Consider the following 13,250-nt stretch of genomic DNA (forward strand, 5'->3'; position numbering starts at 1 on the left):
GTGGTACACGCAGTCTCCTTGTCGGGAATCATGCCCTTGACGGTTGTGCTACTTCTATCTTTTTTGGATCTTAAGGCGGCCAAGCTTACCGCTAGCAAAATGCTAGACTGATGTGAGAGCCAATCCGTTGGGGGATTATAATCTCCCAGCAAAGCTAATGTGCGGACCATGTTGGACCAATGAAGGAAAAGACAAAAACGAGTTGGGTCCATTTATAATAAGCAATTTATTACAAGCAAGGGTGAGGAAAGTGATGTGGCACATTAAAAAGGGTTTATTCATAAATTATGTGCAACAGGGGAAACCAATTGAGGAATTTGGCAGGTGTGGCAAAAGAAATGCAATTATTATTGACAAAAGAGAAAGTGCAGATTTAACTCAATAATAAACTACGACAATCTTAGCTTCTGTTCATGTTATGAGAAGCATAAGTACACACACACACACACACACACACACACACACACACACACACACACACACACACACACACGGAATTAGATTTAGCCCAAAAAGAGGGGAGAGACAGTTGAGGTGTTGTACCCGTTGTACAACAACTGTGCCGGGTACAACAAGTGACCTTGTTGTACCCGGCACAGTCGATGGACTGATGCAACCCAATCGCTTAAGAAGGGGGAGGAGGGAAGAAAACTGTGTTTATGGTGTGTGAGTGGGAGGTGCAAAATGTGGTGCAATCTGATGCAAGAGGAAGGTGTGAAGATGTGGGTCAGTGGGGAATTAGAGGAACAAAGGAAAGAAAAGAATGTGTGAGAGGAAAGACTTTATGGGGTGTGTAAAATGTCTGTATGTGTAAATGCTAACGGAGTCAGGTAGCGCTCGTTCTGGTCTCTGGCTCTCCGTTCCATGACCGCACAAACAAAAGGTGAACCAGAAGCAAGATAAGCAGGGTGAAGAGAGAAAAAGGTAGAGAGAGGAGAGGAGGGGTAGGATGAGCCAGATCAGAGGTCCCTTTTTATACCTCCCCAGCGGGGGCGGCGCTTGAGAGCTGGACAGGCAGAGCAATGGGTATTTCTCCACACTCTCATTGGCGTGGGGACTCGAACCCCTGTGTTGACCCCACCCTAGCGAGGGTTTTCCACCGGAAATTGCCCCATTTGCCTCGCACTTTGTCACACATCGGAGCTCAGAGAATAACATGGGGAAGGGTACCCTATCATGCGCCCGTCCATGAGCGCACCTCCATGTTCTCGCTGGTCCCGAAAGGTGGTGGTGTTGGTTGAGACGTCGTAGTTGTGGTATTCAGAGCAGTGAAAGTAGGTGAGTTTGGATGGAGACGGCTGTGGCATTGTAACGGTAAGTTGTGGTAAGGTGGTTGAGGCATTGCAGCAGTGGTTGTGAGGTAGATGAAGTGCTGTGGCGTTTGTGGTGAAGGCGTTGAATTGTTGCAAGTGGTTGAAGCGTTGTGGTGAGCGCGGTGAGGGTATGAGGTGAGGAGTCAGTTGGACCTCCATGGCGCGCTGTTTGAACAGGAACTCGGCACACGTATGCAAATAAGCTGTCACGGTGCTGTGTCTTTCCGGTGCCCCTGGTAGCGTCACTGATCTGATGTGCATGCTTGCGTGGTGGGGTTTTATGCATGAAATAGGCAAATAATGAAAGAATAAGGGACTGAAGACCTAACTAAAAGCCCTACGCAACACATCTTGTCCCATTTACCCACTAGACATATGGAAAGGGCTAACTAAACACATACTAATGAAATAACTGCCTTAGGGTTGCTATATGTTGGGAGCCATTGCTTCGGAGGAGTGCCAGTTTTACACAACCACAGCAATATATATATATATATATATATATATATATACATATATATATACATATATATATACATATATATATACATATATATATATATATACATATCTATATACATATATATACATATCTATATACATATATATATATATATATATATATATATATATATATATATATATATATATATGAGCCTGGTGTTGGCGCAGTGGTTAGGGCAGCGGCTTGGGATCCAAAAGGTCCTGAGTTCAAGCCCCGTTGGGCCACTGAATTAATACACCAGGGGGTTGACTCAGCCTGTCATCCTTCCGAGGTCGGCGAAATGAGTACCAGTATACTGGGCTGGTGTATACCCCAGTTAAAATAGGTGTACCATATCCCTGTGTCATAAGAGGCGACCAGGGTTGCGTCAGGAAGGGCATCCGGCGTAAAACATGTGCCAAATCACTATGCGGATCATACGGATGATCCGCTGTGGCGACCCCGAATGGGAGCAGCCAAAAGAAGAAGAAGATATATATATATTATATGAAAGCACACACGTGGAGGTGGATACTTTGAGACTTGCGAGGGCTCCGTTCTTCCTTATGAAACCTGCATATGGAGATAACAATACACACACACACACACACACACACACACACACACACACACACACACACACACACACACACACACACACACACACACACACACACACACACACACACACTCTTAAGCTAACTAAATCAAGAGATGTTTAGTGTCATTTTTCAAAGAAAGACGTATGGATGGTTTCACATGATGATTTATTGTGACCATCCCTACCTTGTTTACATACTTTTTGGCATACCATCCCTATATCCTTCTACATCTTTACCTCCGCCACAGAAGGTGGATGGAGGTTATGTTTGCACCTCTGTCTGTTTGTATGTCTGTGACCCAGATATGTCAAAAGGGTATCAACGGCTTCAGACAAAACTTGGTGGGCAGGTTGAGTGTGTAACAAGGAAGAATTTATTCGATTTTGGTGAAGATCTGAATCCAGATCCGAGAATTTTAGAAATGTATAAGTGATTCTTCACCATTGAGAGATGGGGCCAAAAACTGTACTTATCATTATATCTCAAAAGTTTTGGACGAGTTGTGACAAAACTCGGTGGATGAGTTGGGTCGGTGACAAGAACAAGCTGCTTTGATTTTGGTTCCGACCCAGCCGATAAGTGGGATACAAAACGTAAACTGTTCAGCCTGGCGGAGGTGTGCATTCTACCAAGTGCTGTTCTAGTTTTCTTGTTGTGTTTATTTTGTGTTGAGTTAGTACGTTATTAGCCCCTGTTGGACTGTCAGAAATGGGGGGCTTATGGATTGGGTATCACCCGTCCACGCATCCGTCTGCAGCCATATCTCGGAGATGTATAGATCTTTTTTTTTTCTTCCTCCCCAAACTTGGCACAAAGACAACATGTGATGGTATACATAAGCACATCGTTTTGTTTCGCGATTCGATCCAAGATGGCTGATTGGCGGCCATTTTAGTTGTAAAAAAAAACCTGATGTCAAACACGTCTTCAAGCATTTCTTGGACATGCATTTACTGATGTTGTTCAAACTTGGCACACAGATAAGGAATGATGGCTTGCATATGCACGTATTTTTTTGTTGTTCTTTTCAAGAACACATCCAATATGGTGGACTGGCAGCCATTTTGTTACATACACGATCTTGCCCAATCGTATGCAATCTTCCATGTCACATGACCACTCAAGTCAGATGTGCATACACATAAATCTTGTAAATATTGGCGAGCCCTTTAACTCCATTCACAAAAATTACTAAAAAAAACATTTTACGTCATTCTTTTTTTTTTGTTTTATCCCATTTTTCTTGCATCCATCACTGGTAGGGTTGCTTTCCTGGCAAATGGCAAACTAACCAGAGGTATTGAGAGTAATGTACGTGTGCACGCCTATGTATCTCATCTCGGTATGTGCAGTGCTTCATAATCACTGAACCCGGTCCATGTCCTCCCCAGGGCACCGGTGCTGCCTAAACAGTATAGTGACAAGGAGATCGGACACACTGGGTGGTTTGCTATTTCCTTCCCAGTGGATGTCAGGGCAAGATTTTGGAATTTGGCTAGAGGGCGGGAAACAACAACCTTCGCATTGCGAAAGAGACCATGGGATCTTTAACATGCAGTGGCAACCATTGCTGTCAGATGGGACACCCAGCTTAATGTCCCATTTGACCGTTGGCATGATCATTGGTTCAACGTGTGTGAAACGGGAATCAAACCTAGATTAGGTAGTTTAAAGGCAAATCGCTGCCCCTGATATATCTGCCAGCCCAGGTTCATGGATATACAAGAGAAATGATAAGTCGGAGAGTGAAAGGAATAAAGAGAGACAAATTTGATGATGAAAACAAAAACAGAATCTGGAAAAACAGTTCCCAAAAATGTGGAAATGGGATTTTTTTTTATGGTTCGTTTGAAGTTGCAACAACATGACTATTGTGGTGATCATCGGTCTGGTATGCATTTGATTCTGGCGATTGGTTTTGTCTGCAAAAAGTCATCGTGTTGCCTCGCAGGCAAGGTGTTGCATCATGGATTGTATCATCCTCTGGAATGCACGTTAAGCCTGCTGTCATATTTGTTTGCACTCCACAGTATACGCTTGAATAAATCCATGATAACTTTCACAATGTGTGTGCCATTGTGCTCTGGTACCATGTACTAACTCACAATGCAAGCCTTATCTACGGGGAAGAGTGGTGGATGGGGGTGATGGTGAATTAGGGTTCGCAACATAGCTCTCCCTCGGTATGATGCAACCAACAGTCAGCTGTTGCGTATGCTCGGTGATAAAGAAAGTAGGTTGATAGAAAGAGAGAGACAGAGAGAGAGAGAGAGAGAGAGAGAGAGAGAGAGAGAGAGAGAGAGAGAGAGAGAGAGAGAGAGAGAGAGAGAGAGAGAGAGAGAGAGAGAGAGAGAGAGAGAGAGAGAGAGAGAGAGAGAGAGAGAGAGAGAGAGAGAGAGAGAGAGAGAGAGAGAGAGAGAGAGAGAGAGAGAGAGAGAGAGAGAGAGAGAGAGAGAGAGAGAGAGAGAGAGAGAGAGAGAGAGAGAGAGAGAGAGAGAGAGAGAGAGAGAGAGAGAGAGAGAGAGAGAGAGAGAGAGAGAGAGAGAGAGAGAGAGAGAGAGAGAGAGAGAGAGAGAGAGAGAGAGAGAGAGAGAGAGAGAGAGAGAGAGAGAGAGAGAGAGAGAGAGAGAGAGAGAGAGAGAGAGAGAGAGAGAGAGAGAGAGAGAGAGAGAGAGAGAGAGAGAGAGAGAGAGAGAGAGAGAGAGAGAGAGAGAGAGAGACAGAGAGAGACAGACAGTGTGTGTGAGAGAGAAAGAAAGGAGACAGAGACAGACACACACAGTGTGTGTGTAAGGAGGGGGAGGGAAGAGAGAAAATGGAGAAAGAAGAGGAAGCAGAAGTGGAGAGTGGGAAAGGGAGAGAATGTTATAAACTGACCCGGAAAATTGGCGACTTTTGTGGTTTTTTATTTATTTATTTATTTGTTTGTTTATTTATTTTGTGTCGGAAAAAAGCAGTGTGTGTGTATACCTGATATGTAGGTAACCTTAATACACCATGAATTTACCCCCATGGTTTTTAGCTGTCGTCATGGTCCCAGTATCAGAACTTGTGTTCATCTTCTCCAGCATAGCACGAATGTCTCTCTGTATTGATGACGTGATTTCATTCTGGATGTGCAGCAAAGGCAGCGAGCAAGCGATGACTGCAAGGCTCTCATTTTAAGTGATGTCCACGTCACTTGGGGAGGTGTTCTGACACGACTTGAGCACGTTGTTATGCCTTTGCCTGTCGGTTGTTCTGGCGTTGTTGTCTTTCATTGAAAATGAACATGAATCGTGCCTTCGGTTCCTTCTTTGCAGATTTGCAGAACCCGTGTCTTTTCAATTGGCTCGATGCTGCCATTTTCTTCAAACGATTCGTGTCGCCGTGTCTTTGCAACTTTGGCATCGAGCTTCATTTGTTCTCCATTCCGATTCCACTGACAGGTGGGAGTGCAGTTTCACCCCCATATTCCGGCTGCAGGTTGACCACAACTTTTACAAGGGGAAAACAATTTCCTGCCATCATCCCGGCACGTAGGTGTTTCAACTGCAACATTACACTCGAGCATGATATTCCTGACTTGTTTTCAAGGTTCTGATTCAGTTTGACCAAAGATTCGATTTCAATCAATCTGACCGAGAGACCTTTTCACTAATGCCGGTGGAATTTGGGGATCTGAACCGCGAGTTCGGCACCGCAAGCAAGACCGCAAGTACCCTTTTTAGCCATTTGGTCAGTGGAAACTGGCCGAGATGACAGTCAGCCTTGATGCTAATGGGAAGCAAAGACAATAAGGATTGCACAATAAAATGGCAACATGAGTCAGATCATTGCACAAGGATTAAATCGTGGGCCAACACAGATGTCTTAGGCCTTCAGCCTGCTGAGTTGCCATGACGCACACATAATGATATGGTCAATGGTCGTGAGTGATGTTTTTTTTTTTTTGGGGGGGGGGTCTCGAAAATAAGAAAAAGGGTGAAAAATCCCAAGTAACGTGAAACAGACCGTGGAATTGGTGCAAGCCCAGGATCACGTGAAGATGTCTGGAAAATGTTAAGAATGGACAATGTGTCAACTGAACAAAGCATGTGACTGCATCCATTTTGTTGTTTAAAAAAAACTTTTTCAGTTTTATGACAAAGCTCCCTTAGATGATTTGTATAACCTTTACAGCTCATTACCTATAAAAACTCAGTGACAGCATACTTACCTGTGAGTTGTTTTTGCTTGGATTCCATTTCAGATGGAATACAACTTGACTTTAAATTATCTGGGTATCATAGAAGGAGAGATAGAGATTGATATAGAGATATAGAGATGTAGAGAGAGACATAGGGATATGCAAACTCAAATACCGGGTTGAGAGGCCTTCCTTCTTCGGGAATTAAAAAACTTACTGTCCCATCTGCTAGCACTTCCGTGGGAACGTCACATAGCTAAATCCCGTGGTGTCTTTCTGAAAGAGTAGGCCATTATGTGCCGGCACTCTGGGCGTCCTGCAGATTCCCACGTTCTGATTTGGAGCATTGCTTGACCATGGCTATCCCACCCTCTTTGTTCCATTTGGATAGTCCTCTTCGTTCGTATGCAGCACAAGGCTGCGGGGGAGTATCATTGCCTGAGGTTGTGGCTGTGCTGCTGATGCAGCACAGTGAAGTTAGGTTAGGGCAGGAATTTGGAATTTGTTCATGGTGCCAGCGATAGCTCGCCTCCTCTTCGTGAAGGACACCGTGGGATCCTTAACATCCACCAACAAATGCTAGCTAACGGGACACCTGTTTAACGTCCATCCGAGGGACGGCACACGCATTGATGAATCGTGATGCCTGTGAGACACCAGGATGAGAGTTTATGGCTGGGTTGGGACTCGAACCCAGGCTAAACTGCTGAGGCGAGTGTGCGTACTTCTAGGCCATCCTATCAGCCCCGTTTGGATATGGTGAGGCACGTCAAGAGGGTGCTTCTGTGGCTGGCAACTGCAGGATCATTTAAATCTCTTCGCTTCAGTGTTGGGTGCCCTCTTTCAGAAGGGGTGCTCACTGCTCATTGTTCCAACGGGGTAGCAAGGCCTACGCTACCATGCTGTCGGTCCAAACGCTTAGAAAGAGAATAATTGGACCTTTTTGCATTCCCACGATGGCCGAAAGAAGTCGGATTAGTGTTTGTTTTCTACGTGCTCAATGATGCAGTGCCTGCTGCTGCTGCACACACACACACACACAACACACACACACACACACACACACACACACACACACACACGAAAGGTAGTGAGCGGTCAAACCGAAGGGCAGGTATAGGTAGCTGAGTAGCATCCTAGCACATGAGCTATCTTTCTGCTAAATCCCTGCATTATTAAATGATGTTAAACCGTCCTCAAACCTTTTGCCTTCCTCACAAGATGTCCCTTTTGTACTTGCCCACCCACTTTCAGACCCAGTTAAAGCCTGAGAGTTTTCATTAGAATGCAGCATAAATTAGCTGGGTCAAGTCTTGTCATGAATGCAAAATGACTGCCTTTAAAGTCTCTTATGAGGCAAGAACCCAGTTGAAATTTGCGGCAAGTCTATGGAATTATGTATCCTGCTGCTAACAATTTCGAACTTGAACAATAATTCCCTGAGATTAACTTTTTCCTCCAGCTTGACTCGCTTCAATGTAGGATCTTCGTGTGGAGGAAAACACCTTCCATTCATCACAATCTGACTCCACACCAGAGGGTTGTGTAAAATCTGCAGAGACCAGACCCTGGTTCCAGAACTCGGTTACTTGAGTCGTCTACTACTACTACTACTACTACTACTACTGCTACTGCTGCTGCTACTACGACTTCAACAGCCACGATTATTCCCACTGGTTGGGGAACGTTTTTGGTCCAAGTCAATGGTCCTGACATTCGACTGAAGGTAGCCAGGGTACCGGCAATAACTCGTCTAAACTTCGTGCAAGACTCCGTGGGATCTTTCATGCCCGCCAATTTGAGTTGGCAGTTTATTATAGTAGGGTCGGCAATCGAACCCCCTACTTAGGCAGCTCAAATGTAAGTGCTCTACCTCTGCACCATCCTGTCGAACGAAGCATATCTGATGAGATTTTCACGAGATATCACGAGAAACCTTTTAAGGGACTGCGTTCTCTTGTCCTATCATGGTGTTCTTGCACAAGGTTTTCGGATGCCTACCCTTTGACTCATGCTCCTCCATTCGTCTTCATCACCATCCGGACTGTTTTATGTTTGTTCGCAATGCCAAGTGCGGCGCAGAACTATTTAGTTTATTTCTTTTGGAAAGCTGTTGCGCAACTTTGACGAACTTCTGCTTTAAATGTTGCCGTGCAGATTGTTTTCTCACCAGGATAGTACAGAGGGTAGTTCCGTAAGATCAATGGAGTGTTGCCACACTTCTCTCCCTCCGTCGTCCTTTCATCTCGCGACCCTCCGTGTTTGTTTGCTTTTTTTTTTGTGTCTGCCAAGGTGTGGTGTTTGGCACTTTGTTGGTGGAAGGACAAACCGTGGCCTATCCCCAATCGCCTGAGAAAAGTCAATTGAAAAATTGGCCAAAAGGTAAATCCTCGGTGCAATTCTCACATCGGCCTACGTGAAGCTAATAGGGAATGGAAAGTTCTGTGAACAACAGCTAAACTCGTATTTCTTCAATTTTTGATGGTAGCCCCCTCCCCTCCCCCCACAACTAAGCCTGCCCAATTTCTACTCGCATGTGGTCACGGTATATCATTTGGCAGCAACGTTTATATTTCGTTCATCCGTCCAGCTCACGGGAACGTACTCTGACATCAAAACGTAGAACAGCAGCTATTGGCACAAAGTGATAGGACGCGTGGCCATACTACTACCCATGGTCGACAAACAAAAGTGTTCATGTCTGAGGTTCTGGTTTCCGTTAAATTCTTGCAAACTTCACCACGATCCGTTTGTCCATCACCGTCAACTCTCACTGATCATTTGGTGAGGGTTGTTAACTCACCAATTGACAGCACCTGCACCTCTGGGATTAATGACAAAATGGAGGCTGCTGCTGCTCATACAAAGCACTGAAGGCTGAGTGGTTCAAAAGCACAATTTTCATCTCTGATCTATCCAATGACCCGTATGCAAATAGTGAGTGTCTAAAGGTGTTTTAGTAATACCTGTTTGCTGCCGTCTCTTTTGTTGTTGTTTTTTTTTAATGGCTTCATTTTAAATGGCTGATGTCACCTGTTATGTATTTCAAAAATGTTTCTCTGGATATCGGTGCTATTTTTTTAGCTGACATTGGGCCCAAACTATTCGATAAAAAGCAGCAGCAGCAGAGTTTTTGCGTTTTGTTTTCTTTTTCTTTCTTTTTTTTCACGCGATTTTACGCTTTTCTATTCAGATGCAAAGCCCTACTAAGGTTTCCTTTTTCATCCTCTGGCCAGTAAACCCAGGGTGTAAGAGACGTAACCGGTGGCGACTCAGCTTGGGGTGCTGAGCAGCATAGCAGTGGGTGGGAGGGGAGGGGGTGGGGTGTTAGAGTTTAGGGGTTCTGACTGGAGACTTGGAGCCAGAGCAGGGGAACAGAAGGGATAAGGGTGTGGGAAAGTGTCCAAAGTAGCGAGCTGCCCCTCCTCCAAGTACCCGGCCTGCATCAATTTTGGATGGACACCGTGGAGCGTAGGCATGGCGCATACATATGGCACGTCGGGCACTCATAATCACACACTAACAGCCCACATCCCCCCTCCTCCCCGAAACGCACTCGGTGATTCTGCCCTCCCAACTGCCCCTGTTCTCTCTCCGCCTTCCTTCACTGCCCATCTGTCGGAATGCAAAGAGCTCTGCGAGCTGCTCTCCTTCCCACCCGGCAGCCCTTTTTCTTCTTGTTTTTGTTCCAAGTCCCTTTCCCACAAATCAATCTCTCTATTGCCCGCTGCTATGGCCCATCCCTGCTCGGCTTTAGGCCGAGCAGGCCTTTCAGAGAAATCAGGGCTTTTGTTCACATGCTTTACGATTTGTGCGAAGCAGACTGCAGGACAGGCAGAGATGTTTGTCAGAAGCTAGGTCTCTCTGTCATATGGAGCTTGGTGGGCAAACTGGCAGTGGGGGGGTTGAAGGACGAGAGGTGGAGCGCTGGCATTTTAAGGGTGATGTGAGAACCTTGCGTGATGAAGGTACTTTTGTCTGGTTTCTTAGACTCAGCCTATGAAGGATATTCAGCCCCCCCCTCCCCCCAAACTTTCTACTCCCTGCGAGCCAAAGAGGAGGCAAATTTGTTTTTAGGGCGATGGAGGGTTCCGGCTCCCTCTGTTCTTTGTGCTTGGCCACTGGGCCACGGAAGCAAGGCCCATGCTGTTAGTCGCTGGGAGCTGGGGCCTGAGCTGTCTGTGTCAGAACCATGCGGTTGGCAGCTGCTATGCAAGCCCGTGGGAAAGGCCTGCGATCCGGGGATGAGGCCTTCATAAACCACTACCCTGTTTGGCCCAATCAACAGACTAAGACCTAAGTTAGAGTGTCTATGACTTTGGCCCAATTCTGCTATAGTTGCTGTCTGGGAGAAAAGTATTAAATCCAATTTCCTTGGTGAGCCAGCACTGGAATGGGATTGGGGACAGCAGAATCCTTTAAATGGTAAAATGCTCATTTTGTAACATTATCTCGCTTGTGTTGGAATCCTGATGTTCCAGCATACTGCATCCTTTATAGAGGAATGTAAAACTGACTTTCTCATTTGACTTTACATTGTAGACTTTACAGATCCCATCATATCTTCCAAAAACGGAAAGCCATTGTGCTGGTGCGCTGGCCTATTTATTACTTACGAAATCTTTAGATTTCGTAAGTATATTGATGACTTCCATCATGTGTTTGTTTGTGTGTGTGTTTGTGTGTTTGTTTGTAGGCACGATAACTCGAGAACGGAAGAAGCTACCAATGTCAAATTACACCACGCGATTCAGAAGGGTGATGGCTTGCGCTGATTAGATTTTGGTCAAAATCGGTCAACGGTCAAGGTCACAGTGAGGTCAAACATTCGATTTTTGATGGTTTGGTACAGAATCATCGTAGAAACTTCTGGTTTGCGTTGCTACCTTCTCTCGAGACAGCTTTTATTAGACAAGGTCAGAGGTCAAGTTGACGATTTCGTAAGTACCAGTCTTTGACTGCTTGTTTATTTTTTTATTTTTTTTTTAAGTTTACTTCCTGTTGGTAATTTGCACTTGCAATTTGGGTTTTCACTCTGGCAAATGAACTCTACACATGCTGCTTGTCCACTCACAACAATGAATCGAAGCCCTGAATCGGAAAGAGGAATTCAAGGCCGTCTCTGGGCATGTGTTGGGTCTTCGATACATTCTAGTATCTACGAGAACATTGTAAGTATACAATGTACAAATTGTATACTGTACTTGTAATAAACACAGTTTATGGGATTTAAATCTGGGATACCAGAACCATGAGCTTGGTGCCCAGAATCAGTGCCAATTAGGTCAACAGACTTCCTTTATGACAATTACCAAAGCATGGTTCTTGATGGCATCTTCATCAAAAGACAGCATCTTGATCGAATTCTCTTCTTCGTTTACATTAACAACCTCTTTGCTTCTTCGGAACACTCTCCCACATCTTCACGATGACTCTCGGCAAGGACTGCCAAGCCCACCCATATACCTAGTGTCCTAGTTATATTATCTACTACTAAAACTTCTGTCCCTTAGTCTTTGGCTTCACCGTCAGTCAGGACCTTTCCTGTAAATATCACATCTCCAAGATGGCTGCTAAAGCCAGGCAAGGACTGGACATTCTGTCAGAGGCAAACACCTTGGATTTATAAAGCTTCTCAATGCTTGTAAAGCATTTGTTTGTAGCGCAGTGGCGTAGTACGTACGAACCTCTCATTTCTCTTTCCTAAATTCCATAGAGGCTAAAGCACCCATAAAGATGATATCGCACAGGACATACTTCTTTCTCAACGGTTTCAGCATCTGCTCTATAACCTGGTTTTGGCTGAGCGGTTATGGTGGTGTCTTGGGATCCTAGGGTCTTGAGTTCGAGCCCCGTTGACCATTGAATTAACACCAGGGGTTGACTCAGCCTGTCATCCAGACAAGTCAGCTACCAGACAAGATGGTGTCATCCAGTCAGCTACCTTGGGACATCCAGGTTGACTCAGACAGACAAAGTGAAGCAATCACTTTACCTCGATTTTCGCTTTGCGTGGGTGGGATAAAAATGGAACGAGCTGCTTCCTTGCTTGACACAGCATTTAAAGTAAAGAGCAGGAACACATCCCACAAGTTGGCTTCCATGTGGAGAAGGAAATTCCTCCGTAATTTCCCTGCTGGGTGTGGAGAGAGAAAAGTCATGTCATAACAATGGTGTCGCTCGTACCCAAAGTGCTCTGTGAAGTGGTCACCTTCACCAAGCTCAGTGGCTGTGTTTGTCTGAAGTCAAGACCAGTATAGTGTGTGTGTGTGTGTGTGTGTGTGTGTGTGTGTGTGTGTGTGTGTGTGTGTGTGTGTGTGTGTGTGTGTGTGTGTGTGTGTGTGTGTGTGTGTGTGTGTGTGTGTGTGTGTGTGTGTGTGTGTGTGTGTGTGTAATTTGTGTTGCAGATCATCCATGAGCCTTAGACCCCAAAAAAAAAAAAAAACACAAGATGCAGTCTCTCAGACTTAAATTATCTTTCATCCTCTCTCTCTCTCTCTCTCTCTCTCTCTCTCTCTCTCTCTCTCTCTCTCTCTCTCTCTCTCTCTCTCTCTCTGTCTCTCTCTCTCTCTCTCTCTCTCTCTCTCTCTCTCTCTGTCTCTGTCTCTGTCTCTGTCTCTGTCTCTGTCTCTGTCTCTGTCTCTGTCTCTGTCTCTGTCTCTGTCTCTCTCTCTCTCTGTCTC

At 45.3% G+C, this 13,250-nt stretch overlaps 1 protein-coding gene across 5 annotated transcripts in view; it reads left to right on the forward strand.

Annotated features, from left to right (window-relative positions):
- LOC147012245 (uncharacterized) overlaps positions 1-13,250 on the forward strand; it is a 230,076-nt gene that overhangs the window by 34,449 nt on the left and 182,377 nt on the right. Inside the window, exon 3 of one of the 5 annotated variants that reach the window (XR_015051529.1) lies at positions 5,702-9,478. The exons of 3 other annotated variants lie outside the window; for them this stretch is intronic. Coding sequence is in view for 1 of the 2 variants with exons in the window: in XM_085856135.1 (XP_085712261.1) it covers positions 10,439-10,535 (97 nt within the window). In the remaining variant the exon portion in view is untranslated. Of the gene's footprint in view, positions 1-5,701; positions 9,479-9,899; positions 10,536-13,250 lie in introns of those variants that run through there. One more of the 5 variants, XM_085856135.1, reaches the window with a different exon arrangement.

This window comes from Eptatretus burgeri, chromosome 15, assembly GCF_056783735.1.
Source record: "Eptatretus burgeri isolate ZD-2024b chromosome 15, Ebu_testis_v1, whole genome shotgun sequence".
Lineage (NCBI taxonomy): Eukaryota > Metazoa > Chordata > Myxini > Myxiniformes > Myxinidae > Eptatretus > Eptatretus burgeri.